We start from the raw sequence: 23,451 nt of genomic DNA, 5'->3' as shown, positions 1-23,451 counted from the left end.
CCACTAGATCATTCAGGTATGTACTAAATCAAATCCCTTATGATTATACAGTGGAAGTGACAAATAGATTTAAGGGATTAGATCTGATAGATAGAGTGCCTGATGAACTATGGGTGGAGGTTCATGACATTGTACAGGAGTCAGGGATCAAGACCATCCCCAAGGAAAAGAAATGCAAAAAGGTCAAGTGGTTGTCTGCAGATGCCTTACAAATAGTTGTGAATAGAAGAGAAGCAAAAGGCAAAGGAGAAAAGGAAAAACATATCTATTTGAATGCAGAGTTCCAAAGAATAGCAGAGACAAAAAAGCCTTCCTCAGCGATCAATGCAATGAAATAGAGGAAAATAATAGACTGGGAAAGACCAGAGATCTCTTCAAGAAAATTAGATATATCAAGGGAATATTTCATGCAAACATGGGCACAATAAAAGACAGAAATGTCATGGACCTAACAGAAGCAGAAGATATTGAGAAAAGGTGACAAGAATACACAGACGAACTATAGAAAAACTATTTTCACGACCCAGAAAATCACGATGGTGTGATCACCAACCTAGAGCCAGACATCCTGGAATGCAAAGTCAAATGGGCCTTAGGAAGCATCACTATGAATGAAGCTAATGGAGGTGATGGAATTCCAGTTGGGCTATTTCAAATCCTGAAAGATGATGCTATAAAAGTGCTGCTCTCAATATGCTAGCACATATATATGGAATTTAGGAAGATGGCAATGACGACCCTGTATGCAAGACAGGGAAAGAGACACAGATGTGTATAACGGACTTTTGGACTCAGAGGGAGAGGGAGAGGGTGGGATGATTTGGGAGAATGACATTCTAACATGTATACTATCATGTGAATTGAATCGCCAGTCTATGTCTGACGCAGGATGCAGCATGCTTGGGGCTGGTGCATGGGGATGACCCAGAAAGATGTTATGGGGAGGGAGGTGGGAGGGGGGTTCATGTTTGGGAATGCATGTAAAAATTAAAGATTTTAAAATTTAAAAAATAAAAAAACTAAAAATTAAAAAAAAAAATATGCCAGCAAATTTGGAAAGCTCAGCAGTATCCACAGGACTTGAAAAGGTCAGTTTTAAGTCCAACCCCAAAGAAAGTCAATGCCAAAGAATGCTCAAACTAGCACACAATTGCACTCATTTCACACGCTAGTAAAGTAATGCTCAAAATTCTCCAAGCCAGGCTTTAACAGTACATGAACCATGAAGCTCCAGATGTTCAAGGTGGATTTAGAAAAGTCAGAGGAACCAGAGATTAAATTGCCAACATCCACTGGATCATCGAAAAAGCAAGAGAGTTCCAGAAAATCATCTATTTCTGCTTTATTGACTATGCCAAAGCCTTTGACTGTGTGGACCACAACAAACTCTGGAAAATTCTGAAAGAGATAGGAATGCCCGACCACCTGACCTGCCTCTTGAGAAATCTGTATGCATGTCAAGAAGCAATAGTTAGAACTGGACATGGAACGACAGACTGGTTTCAAATCAGGAAAGGAGTACGTCATGGCTGTATACTGTCACCCTGCTTATTTAACTTATATGCAGAGTACATCATGAGAAAAGCTGGGCTGGATGAAGCATAAGCTGCAATCAAGATTGCCAGGAGAAATATCAATAACCTCAGATATGCAGATGACACAACCCTTATGGCAGAAAGCAAAGAACTAAAGAGCCTCTTGATGAAAGTGAAAGAAGAGACTGAAAATTTTGCCTTAAAACTCAAAATTCAGAAAACTAAGATCGTGTCATCTGGTTCCATCTCTACATGGCAAATAGATGGGGAAACAGTGGAAACAGTGTCAGACTTTATTTCCTTGGGCTCCAAAATCACTGCAGATGGTGACTGCAGCCATGAAATTAAAAGATGCTTACTCCTTGAAAGAAAAGTTATGATCAACCTAGACAGCATGTTCAAAAGCAGAGACATTACTTTGCCAACAAAGGTCCGTCTGGTAAAGGCTATGGTTTTTTCAGTAGTGATGTATGGATGTGAGAGTTGGCCTATAAAGAAAGCTGAGTGCTGAAGATGATGCTTTTGAACTGTGGTGTTGGGGAAGACTCTTGAGAGTCCCTTGGACTGTAAGGAGATCCAACCAGTCCATCCTAAAGGAAATCAGTCCTGAATATTCCTTGGAAGAACTGATCCTGAAGCTAAAACTCCAATACTTTGGCCACCTGATGTGAGGAACTGACTCATTTGAGAAGACCCTGATGCTGGGAAAGTTTGAAGGTGAAAGCAGAAGGGGATGACAGAAGATGAGATGGTTGGATGGCATCACCAACTCATGGGCATGAGTTTGAGTAAACCCCAGGAGTTGATGATAGACAGGGTGGCCTGGTGTGCTGCAATCCATGGGGTCTCAAAGAGTTGAACATGACTGAGTGACTGAACTGAAGTGAATTGATGTGGTACTAGTGGTAAAGAACCCATCTGCCAATGCAGGAAACATAAGAGTTGCCAGTTTGATCCCTGGGTGAAGAAGATCACCTGAACGAGGGCATGGAAAACCACTTCAGTATTCTTGTCTGGAGAATCCCCATGGACAGAGGAGCTTGGTGGGCTACAGACCATAGTTCCACAAAGAGTTGGTCACAACTGAAGCAGCTTAGCACACACACATATATACACACGCATATATGTATTTGTCCTTATGTATATGCATCTATGTTTGTATATGATATTTATGGGTTTATGGGTTTATATGTATGCATGTTCTTGAGCAGGACCTGTGTGGATTTCTTTTTTGCACCACTGCTTCCTTCCAGCTCAGTAAAACCAAAGGTACTTGTACACACTGTGGTTAACAATATCATTTTTGGAGACATACAGATATGTGTTTGAATCTTGTCTAGGTAGCTCTATACAGGTAACTGATTTCAGTATTCTGGGCTTCTGTCTCATTTTTAAAATGGTGACTTGTGGAATTCATTCATGAAAAATCTTTATTGAGTATCTATCATATGTTAGCCACTTTTCTAGGCACTGGGGATATCATATCAAACATGTCTTCATAGTATTTACATTCTAGAGTGGACAGACAACAAACAAATAAACCAGTAAATATACAATCTGCCAAGTAGTGACAAGTTCTAGAAAGAAAAAAGAATAATAGCATAAGGAAGAATAGAATGACAAAAGATACACAAGAGTACAATAATACCATAATACCTACCTAGGAGATTGTAGATACCAAATGAAATAATCTGCACTAAGTGCTTAGTACAGTGCCTGGAAAAGCAAATGATTAAGAAATAGTATCTGTCATTGTTATTCTTGTTATTGTAAGTATATTATAGTTTGATTTTTAAAGATCAGAAAAGATATGAATATCAAGTTTAGCAATGCTCATGTTACAATTGGGGAAGTTGAGGCACAGAAATATTTAACTTGTCTAAAGTCTCAGAAAGATGCAAAGTCAGGTCTGTCTCTACGATTTCTAACTTCACCTTCAATGGAATTTCTAACTTTCCCTTCAATGTTCTTCTTTCTCAGCAGTTACTGAGCCTACTGCAGGGCTGTAAGTCTTCCCTAGAGAAATGCTGTGCATGCTCTCAAGGACATTTATTTATTGTCAGATCTAGAAGATCCTAACAAGAGGCAAGAGGCAGTTCAATAATGCAATCACCAGGCAAGACAGAAATTGACACCAGTCCAGGGGGGCATGGGGTTCTAGCTCTTCATCAGGAAAAGATTGTGTAGGTGAAGAGGTGTGTGTGTGTGTGTGTGTGTGTGTGTGTGTGTGTGTGTGTGTGTGTGTGTGGATGGTGGTGATGGTAATAGGATGTTGGTTGGGAAATACAAAAGCAGGGTTTTCCAAAGTTCAGCGTTCCCTGAGTGATGACCTGATGGGAAATAATCACTAAAAGTTCCAGTGAGGTAGACTAAATGAAGTGACCAAAAAGCAAGGGACAGCCAAGGAGAGACTGAATTTGGAAACCAAAGGGGCTTAACAGAAGCCCATGTGATAATGGCAGAATCTGAAATGCTAGAGTCTCCTCAGCCCTTGTCAAGCCTCAAATCATCTGTATGTAATCACTCCTTGACAGGCAATAGGGGTGGTTACACACAGGAGTGGAGGAGACAATGTCTCTCTTTGGAGACCCACTTCAGTGTGAATTCGTTGGGTGTATTTTCCCTCTTGGAAGTGTTTATATTTTCAAAGATTAGTGAATTGTTAGCAGTGCCAAACCTAGAGGTAGACATCTAGTGGACTTAAAGTCACCCTGAGACCTGTGAAGAGAAGTAATTAAGCTTCTCATAAGGCCTAATATCACTCTTATGGGTCAGGTGTATGTATCAATGTAAAACCATTTAAAAGGTCAATCTGATAGAGCATACCACTGTCAAATCAATTGCCAAGTACACTGGATGTCAGACCTAACTTTCCAACTAAAGAAATAAATAAAAGATTCCTTGTGAGCAGTAACAGAAACTTTACCCTTACCACCAAAGAGGTAGAGGTATCAGAGAAAGTTTCCCCTATAGGAGATGTGGGGGTATATCCCCCCATAACAGCATTATTCATGAGCTTACAAATTATTTAAGCACTAATATATAAAAATATCTTTCATAAACTTAATCTCTTGCATTCTGAGGCCCATAGACACCCATTCCCAACTCTTTGTTTTTTTACATAGACTGAATAGACAGGGGTTAACAGTACGACTGCTGAATATTGCATAGGCCGGCAAAGTTGATCTATTCTTCCTGGGCACACCAGGAAGGAAAATACTCCCATAGTGGAGGAAGCACACTCATCCCAAACGTTATTCCTCAACCTCATCTTGTTGAGGAAACACAATAAACACAGCTTAATCAAAGACCAGAAACTCCTATTGGCTGCAAGGAAAGTCAAGTCAATATTTTAGCAACGGGAAGAATTGCTTCACTCACAGTTAAAACTCCAACCCCAGGCAGGGTAGGGAGGGGGAGCTCATGTGACTTGTACTGAAATAGGGAAGGAAGGGGAATGTTAGATGCGACTGGGAGTCCATGTGAGAGATATAAGGAAGAAAAGGAAGTAAGCAAGCACAGACTCTGGAAGCCATCAGGAATTCATCTTTTTAATATCAGGGGGCAAGAAGAAAGGACAGAAGTGGCTCTGGCTGTGATGGGGCTCTTACTGGGCCTGCTGCTCCTGAGCCACCTACTGGTGGTCATCTATGGTAAAGTAGTAAAAGGGGGTCTGGCTGCCACTTTTGGCACAGGCAAAAATGGGGGAGTGGGGAGAGGTGGGATTGAATGCCTACTGAGGAAAGCCTACACCTGCTAAATGGGTCACTGTTCTCAGCCAATGCTCCAAATTCTGTCAGCTTTGGGCAGAAGGGAGGGATTGGTTGAAGGTTATTGAGGAAGCCAGGAGATAAGTTTGGGTAGAAACTGGAAAGGATCGTCCCCTGTAAAACATACACATTATTTTCTAGTATTTATTATATCTCAGGGACATTAAAAAATGTTCCCAACATCGTTTAATTCCCTTCCCCACTTATTGCCCTTCACCTAAAATTCTACCACTATATGTTTACCTCTATGCTCCCCGGTTTGGATCTTTGTTAAGATATACAGGCTCTGAATAAGTAATGTTGTTAGGAGCTAGATGGGACCTTAGAAGTAACTTAGATCCACCATTCAGTGTTCTGGACAAGTGCTCAGAATATTTGTTCACATACTTGCAGTGGCTGAGAATCCACTATCTGTCCAGACCATCTAGTCTATCCAATCAACTGTTGGAAAATTCTTCCTTGTGTTGAACTAAATCAATTCCCTTGTGTCTTCTTTCAAAGGATCCCAGCCTTGTTTCTTGGAGACACAAAGAATATATCTTCTCCATGTTCTGACAGGTCTTTAGAATGCTGTGGACAGAAACAATATTCCTTTGATTTATCTCTTCTCTAAGTTGAACAGCTTTAGCTTCTTCAAGTGTTCTTCACAAGACTTGGTTTCTTATCACTTCCTGGGATGACTCACTTCCCTGTGGACATGCCACAGTTTGTCTGGGGTAATTTGTCCAACTTAATGCTGAACTTATATATCAAAAGAGGATTGACTATCTCATAGCAGCATTATTTTCTGAAATCCTACTGTATCTTCATTTATATCCTTGAGAACTGAAATAGCCTTTTAGGAAACTGCTGCTGCTGCTGCTAAGTCACTTCAGTCGTGTCTGACTCTGTGTGACCCCATAGATGGCAGCCCACCAGACTTCTCTGTCCCTGGTATTCTCCAGGCAAGAATGGAATGGGTTGTCATTTCCCTCTCCAATACATGCATGTGTGCTAAGTCACTTCAGTCGTGCCTGACTCTGCAATCCCATGGACAGCAGCCCTCCAGGCTCCTCTGTCCATAGGATTCTCTTGACAAGAATACTGCAGTGGGTTGCCATTTCCTTCTCCCTTTAGGAAACTAAGCCTGAGCAATAGCTAAGTGAAATTCGCTATAGGGTAAAAAGATCCTTGATTCATCCCTGCTTATTCCATATCCTTAGAGGGATAGACTAGATGGGTGCTAACTTGGTGCTATTTAGGTGGTTAGAAAGAATTCAACTTCCCATAACTGACTCAGATCAAGTCACCTTGTCCTGGAGCTCTGTCATCCATCAAATTCTACAACCTCAGAGTTAGAAGAGACACTGAATTAAGTCACCCAAGAAGGAAAATAATTTGTTCCAGGCCACAGAGCATTAGCAACAAAGTTAATGCTCCCTAAAAATGAGTGTTCTTTCTACAACTACAATGTTTTCACTCTCTAATACATTTTAGAGTGCACCTCTCTACTTTCTCCAAATCAGTTGATTTGAGCTTGGAATTAAAGAGAAAGGACTGGAGCTCAGAGGACCATTTTGTAAATGTTAAATTCAAATCATGTGTGTGTGTGTGTGTGTGTGTGTGTGTGTGTGTGTATTGTTCCCTCTATAGCCTGTGGAGGTCATTTAGACCTAGAAGCAGGTCTATCATTTGTGTGGAGAGTCTTACACCACAGACCTGAGACTGAGAAAAAACTGGCCTATAGCACCTTCCTTCTCCCTTAATCTCAGTGTCCCCAGCTCATCTATATAGTGAAGAGATCAGTTTGGCTGATCTCAAAACACCCTGCCAGGTGGACAACTCTGGAGGACTGTGGTTTCACTTCTAAAAAGCCTCTCGATTTAAGACATATGTTGAAATAATAAAAATAAATCCTAATATTTGCATTTTATAAATACTATCAACATTTTTCAAATATCTATTATGTACGCTAATTCTCTATTGTGTGGGCATTATGATAGGGGGAGAGAGGCCAGACAGAGATGTTCAGGGTCATCAGAAGATCTCACTGCCTGTTTGATAATATGAGGATGAAAATTTTAAGTGGAGCCCATAATAGATCTCATAACCACCCAAACCAGGCCTTTCCTTGCTTTAGGATCATCACACAAGCCACAGTTATCTTTACTTTTTAAAGTCCAGGTCCCAGGACTAGTGTGGGCCCCAGTACTAGCCCTTCTTTCTCAAGTCGAAACACTTTCCAACAAAACCCTTTGAGTCAATGCCCAGCCCTTTTCTTTCTTCTGAAGGGATGAAATAGTTGAATAATATTCAATCTCCTGAGGGAGGATAGCTAAGCTCTGAAGTTGTGAGAAAGATTTCTCAGAAAGCAGTTGGCAGATGAGAGAATCACTTTTTAGGCTGTCAAGAGGATATTTTCTAGTCCTAGGATAGCACTATTAAGCCATATCAAATAGATCCAGATAAGAAGGTGCTTGTTTCAGTTGTAGTTGGTAGATTAATCAGTTTAAAAAGTAAGGAGGCAGTGTGGCATCTGAAAGACTTCATTCTAGTCTTCCAGGCTTGGCTGTGCCCCTACTTTCTGTATGACTTTGAGTAGGCATCTTTCTTTCACTGAGCCTCAGCTTGTCCATATGTACCATGAGGGAATGTGACTAAGTGGATTCTATAAGCCCTTCTAGCTATGCCATACTGGAAGTCTCCAAATTCCATCCTGCCTGGTACTTCAAACCCTGTTGTACCAAGTACCTCACCATTTGGTGGTTTGCAAGGATCCATAATGGGCAAAGTGTGTCCCCAAGAGTTGGGAATTTCCTGAAATAGATCTTCCCCTACCCAACTTTCCAGGAAAGTGATTAGTATTTCTTAATTTGACCTACATTTCACATTGACTGCCAAGCTGCCTTGTTGCTAAAGTGTCCTCTCTAGTTTTCCTACAACCAAGGGATGACCTATGACCTGTCCATAACTCGATAGGTCCCAGCTGGTTGTAAAGGAGTTTTACTAGAGTCTCTGTTGAGGGCACAGGCCAAAGGCTAGACTTTAGCATTCCCATTGATAGAAGCCCCGGTATTTGGCAATACATTCTGGGAGCCAGAACACATTCCCCCACTCTATCTTTTGTCTGTTTGATTAAAGCCTGGGAATTTTAGGCTATATAAAAATCTTTATTTGATAAGGGTTTCCCTGGTGGCTCAGTTGGTAAAGAATCTATCTACAATGCAGGATACTTGGGTTTGATCCCTGGGTCAGGAGCATCCCCTGGAAAAGAGAATGGCTACCCACTCCAGGATCCTTATTTGGAGAATTCTATGGACAGAGGGGCATGGTGGGCTACAGTCCATGGAGTTGCAAAGAGTCAGATATAACTGAGCGACTAACACTTTTAGTTTCTACACTTTGAAACTACCTCTCCTAAGAGAGATATAAAGACATATCTAAATACAATCCTTCGCTCCTGACTCCAGTTAAGTAAAACACAAAATCCTCAAGATAGAAGCTTATGGATGGAAATTGTTAATGGAAGGTGGTATCTCTCTCAACACCCCCAACTTTTCCCCCTTAGTTTCCTTTCTCAGCAAGCCAAGAAACAATCACCCTTTGGCCCTACCACCATTCCTACCAGGCAGCTCTAGGATTATACTCAGAGCCTTTGCTCGTCCAGATATTTTCCTCTCCATTCCTCCTCAAGATGAAATTTTCCAATGTACTTTTGCTGAGAACTCAGAGAAACCAAAAGGAAGATAAAGAAAGGATAGAAATCAGAAAAAAATATCAAGCTTACAAATTGCATGTTTTCAACATTTAACAATAACTAATGATTTTGCTAAACAGAAATGCATCTTATACAAGTTTCCACCCTGAGAATTGTCCTTTGCCTGCCTCTTTCTTCCCTTCCAGAAAATAATTTTACTGCAAGGACCCAATCACGGAGCCTTTCTGAGGGAGCAGTGACGAATAAGCAGGGTAGATAGTCCTTTCTTTCTGAATCCTAAAGCCACTGCATTTCTCCAAGTACATAATTACATGCAGTAAAATAGCTCAGACCCGATTGCTCAGTGTTTGCTCCCATACTTCTTTTGGAAAGTGTTGAAAGGGTTTTTTTTTTTTTTCATGGATTTGCAGAATATTAGACTTTGTAGGATCCTTAGAGTTCATTCCATTCAGAATTTCTATATAATATATGAAATAAATAGGTCCACCATGGTGTAAATGGACTTACACATGGTCACTTCAAAGCAAGGAAGTAACAGGAAAAGAACCTGAAACTCACAAGTGCTAAAAACAAACAAACAAACAAACAAAAAAAACTTTAGGGCTTTCCTTCTAAGGACTGGTTCTGATTGATGAGAGAGCTGGCAGAGAACAAAAGATCATGGGAAATCCGAACCTATGAGTTAAGGGTGTGTTTCTCAGATCCCTCTTGCAGCCTGCCACTGCCATCTTTGATCTCAGATGAGTGTACCATCTGTGTCTTCTTCCTTCTTCTGTTCCCCCCTCTTCAGGACATCCCATCCTGGAAGTGCCTGAGAGTGTGACAGGGCCTTGGAAAGGGGATGTAAATATTCCCTGTACCTATGGTCCTCTGCAAGGCTATACACAAGTCTTAGTAAAGTGGCTGGTAGAACGTGGATCTGACTCAGTCATGATTTTTCTACGTGACCCCTCCGGAGACCATATTCAGCAAGCAAAGTACCGGGGCCGCCTGCATGTAAATCATGAGGTTCCAGGAGATGTGTCCCTCCAACTGAATACCCTGGAGATGGATGACCGGAGCCACTACACATGTGAAGTCACTTGGCAGACCCCTGATGGCAACCAAGTTGTGAGAGATAAGATCGTTGAACTCCGAGTCCAGAAACGTGAGTTACTATGGGTGTTAAGAAAGTACTGGTAAGCAAAGACCCAATAAAGGACTGCAATCCTAGCAAGTCCTGAGAAACCCATAGACCTTAGTTTACCTCTACATAGTCTCTCTTCAGCTATATGTGCTAATCAGAAGTAGTGAACAGGATAGTTTCAGGGTTATCACTCTAGTGGCAGAATTTAATAAATGTTGGGAAGGTTTTCTGGCCTTCAAATCTCTACTCCTTCAAGTGTTCCAGAAATTCCAGCACCCGTAGCCTGATTGTATCCTTGGACTCTCTTAAAACTCATAAAAATAAGTATATCTGATCAGGTTATCAGAGAATGTATAAATATTCGCAGAGAAACTCTGGGGAAGGGTATGCATGGATTAGTCAAGATAAGCTTAGCTAGCTTGACAATTTTACAAAAATCTGACCCCTGGTCATCCAAAACCTCAGATAAACCAAAAACTCTGAACAAAAACAAGCAAACAAAGCAAAATGAAAAATGAACCCAAAACAAAAAAGTTGTTTGGGCTTTGTTTTAATCAGTTTATTTTTTTAACTACAGATAGCAGAAATCCCCAAATAATACAAAATGATAACTTTTTCCAAGGTAATTCTTTTCATTTAAGTTGTCTTATTCCCTTTTATTCCCCACATCAGCAGCCCTTTATAGTTCCCTTTGCAGAGATATTCATAACCCTAGACTCAACATGGATGACAGCCTTGTGTTCTCATATCCTTGCAACTTCCCAGAGCCTCCTCTTTTGTCTTCCCTTTTCAATACCTGTTTCTAAACACACAGTGATGTCTGACAGTGGCTGTGGCTTCACAGTACCCAAAGGAATGAGGATTAGCCTTCAATGCCAGGCTTGGGGTTCTCCCCCCATTAATTATGTTTGATACAAGGAATAGACTAACAACCAAGTACCCATCAAAGTAGGAATCTTCAGCATCTTACTTTTGAAGTCTGCAGTGGTAGATACTCAGGTTTCTATTTCTTTTTTTTTTTTTTTATTTTTTTTTAATTTTAGTTTTTTATTTTTTAAATTTTAAAATCTTTAATTCTTACATGCATTCCCAAACATGAACCCCCCTCCTATTCTGTACTGTCAAGGGCTGGTTAGGCTCTGAGCACTGCAGTCACACTGTGAAATTTGTGATCAAAGGTGAGCAACATTCTTTCTTGGTGAGAATCTCAGTGGACTACCTTGCTCCAGAGATATATCAACATAATGCCCTTATCCCAGAGAAAATCGATTGGGGCAGAGTGGGGAGGGAAGGTTGTTCATTTACTAAAGAAAAATTCTAGACTGGTGCAATAACACTGGAGACATTGCCTGTCATGTTGTAGGTTAAGTAGATGAAAATGGTAAAGGGAAAAGTAATAGTTACTAAGTACCCTTATTTGCCATATACAATGCACAAGAAGTTTGCACATGTTTTCTAAATGAATCCCACAATTATCTCATGAGATAGCTATCACTACTCTTATTTTACAGAAGAAGAAACTACAAGTCAGAAAGGGAAATCTACTTGTCCAGGGGCTTACTGCTTGGAAGTTCAAGGCAGGATTTATACTCAGATTTCATGTTCTTCCACTATGTCTGATTGCCTCTCGTGATTGAACCTATACCAGTTTCTGGGCACCTTTTGGGATACTTTTTATTGGTTTGTTTTTGTTGTGCTTTGTTTTTGTTTTTTGTTTGTTTGTTTGTTTGCTGCTGTTGTTTTTATTTTGTTGCTTGATTGTTCAGTTTTGCTTTATGAAATAAAGCCCAGATCTCTGCACAGTTTCTTTAAATCTCCCCTCTTTTTCCCTAAAGCCAAATGCAAATTCTGGTTGAAGTCTAATCAAGGTCTGAATGTTTATTACAGAATTATTTGGAAACACTGCAAATTGTGTACATAAAGATTGTAGACTGGAATTTAAATGAACAGCCCAGCACTGATATGGCCAAATGAATCTTGTTGCCCTTCAAGAAATCTCCTTGGAAGGGAAGATACTTATTCCAAGATGGTTTTTATTTCCCAAAACAAGTTGAGGGCTAACTTCCTTTAGGAGATTATCCTCAGAGCCTCCTGAAAATTATTATCCTCAGAGGATATCTGTGTGTAACAAAAGTAAGAAACTGTCTCCTTCCATTTGGGTTCAGTTCAGTTCAGTTCAGTCACTCAGTCGTGTCCGACTCTTTGCGACCCCATGAATCACAACACGCCAGGCCTCCCTGTCCATCACCAACTCCTGGAGTTCACTCAGACTCATGTTCATCGAGTCGGTGATGCCATCCAGCCATCTCATCCTCTATCGTCCCCTTCTCCTCCTGCCCCCAATCCCCGCCAGCATTAGAGTCTTTTCCAATGAGTCAACTCTTCACATGAGGTGGCCAAAATATTGGAGTTTCAGCTTTAGCATCAGTCCTTCCAATGAACATCCAGGACTGATCTCCTTTAGAATGGACTGGTTGGATCTCCTTGCAATCCAAGGAACTCTCAAGATTCTTCTCCAACACCACAGTTCAAAAGCATCAATTCTTAGGTTCTCAGCCTTCTTCACAGTCCAATTCTCACATCCATACATGACCACAGGAAAAACCATAGCCTTGACTAGATGGAACTTTGTTGGCAAAGTAATGTCTCTGCTTTTGAATATGCTATCTAGGTTGGTCATAACTTTCCTTCCAAGGAGTAAGCGTCTTTTAATTTCCTGGCTGCAGTCACCATCTGCAGTGATTTTGGAGCCCAAAAAGATAAAGTCTGACACTGCTTCCACTGTTTCCCCATCTACTTCCCATTAAGTGGCTGATATTGGTTTGAGACTCCTATTTGGCTTTGGCCTGCAGGGATTTGTTTGCCAAAGTTTAGATGTAGTGAGAATGTGTGTGCTGTAAGTTTTGGTCTGTTAGTTTAGGAAGGAATAAAGGCAGTCTCATCCTGAGAGAAATTTTTGGACACTGGTCCAGTTATTTGAGAGATGACAGTCTGGTCAAGCAGAGAAAGACATGGCCAGAAAGTTAAAAAAAAATGTGTACTTCATAAAAAGACAAGTTGAACATTCTCATCTTTCTATGTTTCTAGCCCATTTAGGCATGACATTGCTCACAACCAATCAGCCTGTCTATTCCTTTTCCAGTCCATGTTTACAGGCAATAAAACTGTTAGGCAGTGCTCACAACTGACCTCTACTGATGGATAAGGAAATTGAGGCCCAGAGAAATTAAATCCTTTCCTGCTCTCTGATCCAAGTTACTTTCTCTTGGCTTCCTTACCTACCTTCTCTTCCACCTCAACATGGTTCCTTAAGCCTGGTCACCTGATTCATCTCTGTCCTACATATACTTCACACTCTGTGTTGTTCCCCAATTCTGGAAAAAGTACAGAGATGCATTGGCCTCACTTTAGTTTCATACTCTGTCATCTACTGCTTGTCCCTGTGCTATTTGTCAATCAATTTCCTCATCTATGTCCCATTCCTTATAGCAGCTATTCAGAACAATTTCTGCCTTATTTCATATTTTAACCTTGCTCCCAGAAAATGAGGTCACCTTCTCCTTACTTGAGAAGATCCAGATCCCCACCCTCAAATGTGAATTCTTTCAAGCACCCTCTCTGCTTCAACATTCCCTTGCTCATTCCCTCTTGGCTCAGAGTAAGATATATCTTTTTCTCCACAGAAAAATCCTTTACCTCAGCTCTTAACCTCAAGTACTCTAACTCCCTGCTTCATCCATTATCCTCTACCTAAACCTTTATATATATATATATATATATATATATATATATATATATATATATATATACACATATATACACACACACACATATATATATATAATAGATGTATATGTGTATTATGTGAGCTTAATGTACATATATATGTAAATAACATCCACAATGGCTCAGATGGTGAAGAATCTGACAGAGAGACATGGGTTCAATCCCTGGGTTGGGAAGATCCCCTGAAAGAGGGCATGACAACCCACTCCAGTATTCTTGCCTGGAAAATCTCATGGACAGAGGAGCCTGGCTGGCTATAATCCACGGGGTTACAAAGAGTTGGACACGACTGAGTGACTAACACCTTCATTTCAACATATGTGTCATTAAATAAAATTTTACATCTGCCACCCCATCTCTCACTCGTGGCCACTACCAATCTACTAAAACAAGTAGTTTTTATTCTGTCCCACCTTATTTAGTCCAATATAACTTTGTAAACTGGAGTCATCAGTTACTTCCAAATCTCCAATTTCACATCTTTGCTCCTCCTCTCTATTCACATCTTTGCTCCTTTGTCATGAATTAAATGTCCATGTAAGTGTGAGCTTATTTTTAGGCTCTCAATTTTGTTTCATTGATCTGTGTGTCTGTTCTTGTGCCATTATCATACAGCTTTGATTACTATAGTTTTGAAGTATAGTTTGAAATCAGGGAACACGATGCCTCCAGGTTTATTCTTCTTTCTCAAGTTTGTTTTAGGTTATTCTGCATTTTTGGGGGGTTCCACATAAATTTTAGACTTGTTTGTTTCAATTCTTTGAAATGTACCATTGGAATTTGGGCAAGGATAGTACTTAATCTGTAGATTATTTTGTGTAGTATAGATATTTTAAAAATATTAATTTTTCCAATCCAGAAAAATGGGATATCTTCTTATTTAGTTGTGTTTTCAATTTCTTCTGTCAGTGTCTTACAGTTTTCTTTGTACATGTCTTTTAACATCTTGGCTAAATTTATTGCCAAGTATTTTAATTTTGATACAATTATAAATTGGACTTTTTTTTCACTTATCTTTCTGAGAGTTATATAGAAATGCCACAAATTTCTGTATATTGATTCTGTATTTTATTATTTTACTGAATTCATTTATTAATTTTATTTATTTCTTTTTTGACTTTATGTTTTTATTTTTATTTATTTTTTAATATAAATATTTTCATTTTAATTGGAGGTTAATTACTTTACAATATTGTATATGCTTTGCCATACATCAACATGAATCTGCCACAGGTATACACGTGTTCCCCATCCTGAACCCCCCCTCCTTCCTCCCTCCCCGTACCATCCGTCTGGGTCTTCTCAGTGCACCAGCCCCAAGCATCCAGTATCATGCATCAAATCTGGACTGGTGATTCGTTTCATATATGATATTACACCACTGCTGGGCATACACACTGAGGAAACCAAAGACACACGTGTACCCAAGTGTTCATCATAGCAGGACATGGAAGCAACCTAGATGTCCATCAGCAGATGAATGGATAAGAAAGCAGTGGTACATATACACAATGGAGTATTACTCAGCCATTAAAAAGAATACATTTGAATCGGTTCTAATGAGGTGGGTGAAACTGGAGCCTGTTATACAGAGTGAAGTACACCAATACAGTATACTAATGCATATATATGGAATTTAGAAAGATGGTAATGATAAACCTGTATGCAAGACAGCAAAAGAGACACAGATGTATAGAACAGTCTTGGACTCTGTGGGGAAGGGAGATGGTGGGATGATTTGGGAGAATGGCATTGAAACATTTATTAATTTTAAAAGATTTTTGGTGGTCTTTAGGATTGTCTTTATACAGTATCATGTCTCTTTTCAAATAGTAAGAATTTTACTTCTTCCTTTCCAATTTGGGTACCTTTTTGTTTTCAAAATTGTTTCCTTAATTTTATTTTTGGGGTTTTCATTGCTAGGGTGCAGAAGTACAACTGATATTTGTATATTGATCTTATATCCTACAATTTTGCTAAACATTTATTCACTCTAATCATTGTTTTGTGGATTCTTTAGGTTTTTCTTTATATGATTTTGTCATCTGAAAATAGAAATAATTTTATTCCTTTCTTTCCAATTTGGATGCCTTTCATTTGTTATTCTGGCACAATTTCTCTGGCTAGCACCTACAGTTTAATGGTGAAAAAAGCATGGCAAGAATGGGAATCATTGCCTTCGTTGCGATCTTACAAGAAAATATTCTTTATTTCAACATTAAATATGATGACAGATGCCTTTATTTTGGTAAATGTTGCTTGGGTTGAGAACATTTTCTTATTCATAGCTTTTTGAGTGCTTTTATAATCAAAAGGTATTGAATCGTGTCATGTTCTGTGTCTATTGAAATGATTGTGTATTTCTTTTCTTCTTTATTTTATTAAGAGAGTGTATTATCTTGACTCATTTTCAAATGTTGAAGCAATCTTGCATTCCTGGATAAATTGATCATGGTACAGAATCCCTTTAATATCCTGCTAGATTTGGTTTGCTAGTATTTTGTTATGGAATTTTGCATCTATATTCATAAGGAATATTTGTTCTTAGTTTTCTTTTGTTTTTATGTCATTATGCAATTCCATGTGATATGATAAAAATGATCTCATATACTGAGCTAGGAGGTGCTACCATACCCATTCTTTGAAAGAATTAGTGAAGAGTTGGCATTATTTTTAAAAAAATGGTTTGTAGAATTCACCAGTGAAACCACACCTGGGCTTAATCTTTACTTTATATGAAGTTGTTTGATTAGCAATCCAATCTTTTCACTCATTAAAAATCTGCTTTTTTGATTTCCTATTTCTTCTGTATTCAGTTTCAGTAGATTGTGAATTTCTAGGAATTTACTGTTTGTATCTTAGTTAATCTATTGTCATACAGTTATTCATGGTATTCTCTTGTCATTCTTTTTACTTCTACAAAGTAGATATGTCCCCATTTTCATCAAACATTTTAATAATTTGAGCCTTCTTTCTTTCTTTCCTTTCAGTTTGGTCTTGCTAAAGGCTTGCCAATTATTTTGATCTTTTTCAACAATCAAACTTTGGTTTTGTTGGTTTTCTTTATTTCAATTTTCTATTTCATTTATCTCTACTAAATATTTGATTTCTTCAATATGCTTATTTTCTGCTTAGTTTTCTCTTCTATTTTTAATTTTCTTTTGAAGGTGAAAAATTAAGTTATTAATCAGAATTTTTTTTTAATTTTTGGTGTAGGTATTTATGGTTAAGTACTATTAGCTATAGTACCTAAATAGTACCAAAATACTATTTTCACTGTGTCCAATAAGTTTTGATATGCTGTGTTTTTATCTTCAATAATTTGCAGGTATTTTCTAATTTCCTAATGATTTCTTATTTAATCCATTGATTATTTAGAAGTGTTTAACTTGCACATATGTTTACATCTCCCTAATTTCCTTCTGCTCTCTTTTCTAATTTTATTGTATTATGATACATTATTATAATTGCTTCAAATTTATTGAGACTTATTTTATGGCTTAACATATATGGTCTATTTTGGATAATGTTCCATATGCACTTAAACAGGATGTGTATTCTGCTGTTGTATGGTGGAGTGTCCTGTAAATGTCTTTGGGTCTGTTGGGTAACAGTATTTTTCAAGTCTTTGATGTCCTTGCTGATCTTTTAGCTCGGTATTCTATCCATAGCTGAAAATGTAGTATTCAAATCTCAAGCTGTCACTTTTAACCAACTACTTCTCCTTAAATTGCACTCACTGTTTGATTCATGTGTTTGGGGGCTTTGTTGTTAAGAGCAAACATGTTTATAATTGCGGTGTCATTGATTGACTGATCCTTAAAGGATCAGTCAATCAATGACACAGTGAGTGCAAGAAGCACAAGCTGAAATCAGGATTGTCGGGAGAAATATCAGTAACTTCAGATATGCAGATGACACCACCCTTATGGCAGAAAGTGAAGATGAACTAAAAAGCCTCTCGATGAAAGTGAAAGAAGAGAGTGAAAAAGTTGGCTTAAAGCTCAACATTCAGAAAACGAAGATCACGGCATCTGGTCCCATCACTTCATGGGAAATAGATGGGGAGACAGTGGAAACAGTGTCAGACTTTATTTTTTGGGGGCTCCAAAATCACTGCAGATGGTGACTGCAGCCATGAAATTAAAAGACACTTACTCCTTGAACTGTGGTGTTGGAGAAGACTATTGAGAGTCCCTTGGACTGCAAGGAGATCCAACCGGTCCATTGTGAAGGAGATCAGCCCTGGGATTTCTTTGGAAAGAATGATGCTAAAGCTGAAACTCCAGTACTTTGGCCACCTCATGCGAAGAGTTGACTCATTGGAAAAGACTCTGATGCTGGGAAGGATAGGGGGCAGGAGGAGAAGGGGACGACAGAGGATGAGATGGCTGGATGGCATCACTGACTTGATGGATGTGAGTCTGAGTGAACTCCAGGAGTTGGTGATGGACAGGGAGGCCTGGTGTGCTGCGATTCATGGGGTCGCAGAGAGTCAGACACGACTGAACTGAATTGAACTGACTGAATAGTATAGCTACTCTGGCTCTATTTTGTTTGCTGTTTACATGGCATATTTTTTTTGCATTTTTTTAAAATAACAAATCACTTGTGTATTTTGAATCCTAAATATGCATAGCTTGTAGTTGAATTATGTTCCTTATCCATTGTTCAAATCTCTGCCTTTAAATTTGAGAATTTAATGTTTACATTTAATGTAAGTGCTGATAAGATAGGGTTTTTGTTTGCCAATGTGCTATATATCTTGTCTTTTCTCATCCCTTTATTCCTTCATTACTTCTGTTTTGGGTATTAAATAGATATAATATAGTGTACTATGCAATTCCTTTTGTTGTTTCTCCCATATATATTTTGTAACTTTCTTGGTGGTTGTCATGGGGATTATTATTAATTCTTAATTTACTACAATCTAGTTTGAATTCTTGCCAACTTAATTTTAATAGCATCTACAGCTTCATTTCTACATAATTCCATTCTCCCTCTTTATGCTGTTATTGTAACAAATTACATATTTATGTATTATAACAATATCAGCATAGGCTTTTAATTATTGTTCCTGTATTTGTCTTTTAAATCAGATAGAATAAAGGGGTTACAAATAAAAAAAAATACATTTATACTCTTTCTACATTTACTTAGATTAATTACCTTTATTTGTGTTTTATTTCCAGAGAAGGCGGTGGCACCCCACTCCAGTACTCTTGCCTGGAAAATCCCATGGACAGAGGAGGCTGGTAGGCTGCAGTCCATGGGATCGCAAAGAGTCGGACACGACTGAGTGACTTCCCTTTCACTTTTTTTTTTAATTTTTATTTTTACTTTATTTTACTTTACAATACTGTATTGGTTTTGCCATACATTGACATGAATCCTCCAAGGGTGTACATGCGTTCTCAAACATGAACCCCCCTCCCATCTCCCTCTCCATAACATCTCTCTGGGTCATCCCCGTGTACCAGCCCCAGCATCCTGTATCCTGCGTCGGACATAGACTGACCGACTGAAATGAACTGAACTGAACTGAACTGATTACCATCTTTCTAAATTCCATATATATGTGTTAGTATACTGTATTGGTGTTTTTCTTTCTGGTTTACTTCACTCTGTATAATCGGCTCCAGTTTCATCCACCTCATTAGAACTGATTCAAATGTATTCCCTTTAATGACTGAGTAATATTCTATTGTGTATATGTACCACAGTTTTCTTATCCATTCATCTGCTGATGGACATCTAGGTTGCTTCCATGTCCTGGCTATTATAAACAGTGCTGTGATGAACATTGGGGTACACGTGTCTCTTCCGATTCTGGTTTCCTCAGTGTGTATACCCAGCAGTGGGATTGCTGGGTCATATGACAGTTCTATTTCCAGTTTTTTAAGGAATCTCCACACTGTTCTCCAAAGTGGCTGTACTAGTTTGCATTCCCACCAACAATGTAAGAGGGTTCCCTTTTCTCCACACCCTCTCCAGCATTTATTGCTTATAGACTTGAACCCAAAGATAGCAGCCATTCTGACTGGTCTGAAATAGTACCTCATTGTGGTTTTGATTTGCATTCCTCTGATAATGAGTGATGAGCATCTTTTCACGTGTTTGTTAGCCATCTGTATGTCTTCTTTGGAGAAATATCTGTTTAGTTCTTAGACCCACTTTTTGTTTGGGTCTTTCATTTTTCTAGAATTGAGCTGCAGGAGTTGCTTGTATAGTTTTAAGATTAATTCTTTGTCCGTTGCTCTGTTTGCTATTATTTTCTCCCATTCTGAAGACTGTTTTTTCACCTAGAATCAGTGAACTAAAATGGACTGGAATGGGTGAATTTAACTCAGATGACCATTATATCTACTACTGCAGGCAAGAATCCCTTAGAAGAAATGGAGTAGCCATGACAGTCTGAAATGCAGTACTTGGAAGCAATCTCAAAAATGACAGAATGATCTCTTTTCATTTCCAACGCAATTCATTCAATGTCACAGTAATCCAAGTCTATGCTCTGACCAGTAATGCTGAAGAAGCTGAAGTTGAAAGGATCTATGAAGACTTACAAGACATTCTAGAACTAATACCCAAAAAAAGATGTCCTTTTCTTTATAGGGGACTGGAATGCAACAGTAGGAAATCAAGACATACCTGGAGTAATAGGAAAATCTGGCCTTGGAGGACAGAATGAAGCAAGGCAAAGGCTAATAGAGTTTTACCAAGAGAACACACTGGTCATAGCAAACTCCCTCTTCAAACAACACTAGAGAAGACTCTACACATGGACATCCCCAGATGGTCAATACCGAAATCAGATTGATTATATTCTTTGCTTCCAAAGATGGAGAAGTTCTATACAGCCAGCAAAAACAAGACCAGGAGTTTACTGTGGCTAAGACCATGTGCTCTTTATTGGCAAATTCAGACGTATATTGAAGAAAGTAGAAAAAGCCATTGGACTATTCAAGTATGACCTAAATAAAATCCCTTACGAGTATTCAGCGGAAGTGACAAATAGATTCAATGGATTAGATCTACTAGATGGAGTGCCTGAAGAACTATGGACGGAGGTTCATGACATTGTACAGGAGGCAATGATCAAGACCAACCCCTAGGAAAAGAAATACAAAAAGGCAAAACGGTTGTCTGAGGAGGCCTTACAAATAGCTATGTAAAGAAGAGAAGTTAAAGGTAAAGGAGAAAAGGGAACATATACCCATTTGAATACAGAGTTGCAAAGAATAGCAGGGAAAGATAAGAAAGACTTCCTCAGTGATCAGTTCAGTGCAAAGAAATAGAGGAAAAGAATAGAATGGGAAAGACTAGAGATCTTTTCAAGAAAATTAGAAATTTCAAGGGAACATTTCATACAACGATGGGCACAATAAAAGATAGAAATTGTATGGACCTAACAGAAGCAGAAGATATTAAGAAGAAGTGGCAAGTATGCACAGAAGAACTATATAAAAAAGATCTTCACATCCCAGATAATCATGATGATGTGATCACTCACCTACAGCCAGACATCCTGGAATGTGAAGTCAAGTGGGCCTTAAGAAGCATCACTATGGACAAAGCTAGTGGAGTTGATGGAAAAAAAACAGTTGAGCTGTTCCAAATCCTGGAATATGATGCTGTGAAAGTGCTTCCACTCAATATGCCAGCAAATTTGGAAAACTCAGCAGTGGCCACAGGACTGGAAAATGTCAGTTTTCATTCCAATCCCAAAGAAAGGCAATGCCAATGAATGCTCAAACTACCACACAATTGCACTCATTTCACATCCTAGTAAAGTAATGCTCAAAATTCTCCAAGCCAGGCTTTAACAGTACATGAACCATGAAGCTCCAGATGTTCAAGGTGGATTTAGAAAAGTCAGAGAAACCAGAGATCAAATTGTGAACATCTGCTGGATCATCAAAAAAGCAAGAGAGTTCCAGAAAAACATCTATTTCTGCTTTATTGACTATGCCAAAGCCTTTGACTGTATGGATCACAACAAACTCTGGAAAATTCTGAAAGAGATAGGAATACAAGACCTCTTGTCCTGCCTCTTGAGAAATTTGTATGCAGGTCGGGAAGCAATAGTTAGAACTGGACATGGAATGACAGACTGATTCCAAATCGGGAAAGGAGTACGTCAAGGCTGTATATTGTCACCCTGCTCATTTAACTTATATGCAGAGTACATCATAAGAAATGCTGGGCTGGATGAAGCAAAGCTGGGGTCAAGATTGCCTGCAGAATATCAATAAGCTCTGATATGTAAATGGAACCACCCATATGGCAGAAAGTGAAGAAGAACTAAAGACCCTCTCTATGAAAGTGAAAGAGGAGAGTGAAAAAGTTGGCTTAAAGCTCAACATTCGAAAACAAAGATCATGGCGTCTGGTCCCATCACTTCATGGCAAACAGTTTGTGAAACAGTGGAAACTGTGAGAGACTTTACTTTTGTGGGCTCCAAAATCACTGCAGATGGTGACTGAAGTCATGAAATTAAAAGATGCTTGCTCTTTGGAAGAAAAGTTATGACCAACCTAGACAGCATATTAAAAAGCAGAGACATTACTTTGCCAACAAAGTTCCATCTAGTCAAAGGTATGGTTTTTCCAGTAGACATGTATGGATAAGAAAATTTGACTACAAAGAAAGCTGAGCACCAAATAATTGATGCTTTTGAAATGTGTTGAAGAAGATTCGTGAGAATCCCTGGACTTCAAGGAGTTCCAACCAGTCCCTCCTAAAGGAAATCAGTCCTGAATATTCATTGGAGGGACTGATCCTGAAGCTGAAACTCCAATCCTTTGGCCACCTTATTTGAAGAACTGACTCATTTGAAAAGACCCTGATGCTGGGAGAGATTGAAAGTGGAAGGATAAGGGGACGACAGAAGATGAGATGGTTGGATGGCATCACTGACACAAAGTAGATGAGTTTGAGTTAACTCCAGGGATTGGTGATGGACAGGGAGCCCTGGCTTACTGTAGCATATGGGGTTGCACAGAGTTGGACATGACTGAGCGACTGAACTGAACTGACCATTTTCCAATCAAGTTACTTTCTTGTTGTTGTTATATTGAATTATATGAGCTCTCTATATGTTGGGCATTAACACTTTATCTTTTTTTTTTAATTTTTACTTTTACTTTATTTTGCTTTACAATACTGTATTGGTTTTGGCATACATTGACATGAACCCGCCACGGGTGTACATGAGCTCCCAAACATGAACCCCCCTCCCGCCTCCCACCCCACATCATCCCTCCGGATCATCCCTGTGCACCAGCCCCAAGCATCCTGCATCCTGCATCGAACATAGACTGGCGATTCTTTCCTTACATGATAGTATACATGTTTCAATGCCATTCTCCAAAATCATCCCACCCTCTCCCTCTCCCTCAGATTTCAAAAGCCTGCTATACACATCTGTGTCTCTTTTGCTGTCTTGCATACAGGGTCATCATTACCATCTTTCTAAATTCCATATAAATGTGTTAGTATACTGTATTGGTGTTTTTCTTTCTGGCTTACTTCACT

At 39.0% G+C, this 23,451-nt stretch overlaps 1 protein-coding gene across 6 annotated transcripts in view; it reads left to right on the top strand.

Moving 5' to 3' along the window:
* The first annotated feature begins 4,914 nt into the window (after positions 1 to 4,914).
* VSIG4 (V-set and immunoglobulin domain containing 4) overlaps positions 4,915 to 23,451 on the top strand; it is a 74,464-nt gene continuing 55,927 nt past the window's right edge. For 5 of the 6 annotated variants that reach the window (XM_070291555.1, XM_070291554.1, XM_070291557.1 and 2 more), the window contains exons 1-3: positions 4,915 to 5,188; positions 9,793 to 10,149; positions 19,107 to 19,169. In XM_070291555.1, the coding sequence (XP_070147656.1) occupies positions 4,993 to 5,188; positions 9,793 to 10,149; positions 19,107 to 19,169 (616 nt within the window). In that variant the 5' untranslated portion in view covers positions 4,915 to 4,992. The remainder of the gene's footprint in view (positions 5,189 to 9,792; positions 10,150 to 19,106; positions 19,170 to 23,451) is intronic. The other variant, XM_070291553.1, reaches the window with a different exon arrangement.

This window comes from Ovis canadensis, chromosome X (assembly GCF_042477335.2).
Source record: "Ovis canadensis isolate MfBH-ARS-UI-01 breed Bighorn chromosome X, ARS-UI_OviCan_v2, whole genome shotgun sequence".
In the NCBI taxonomy this organism is placed as follows: Eukaryota; Metazoa; Chordata; class Mammalia; order Artiodactyla; family Bovidae; genus Ovis; species Ovis canadensis.
The sequence above is the reverse complement of the archived record's forward strand: the minus strand, read 5'-3'. Positions and strand labels throughout refer to the sequence as shown.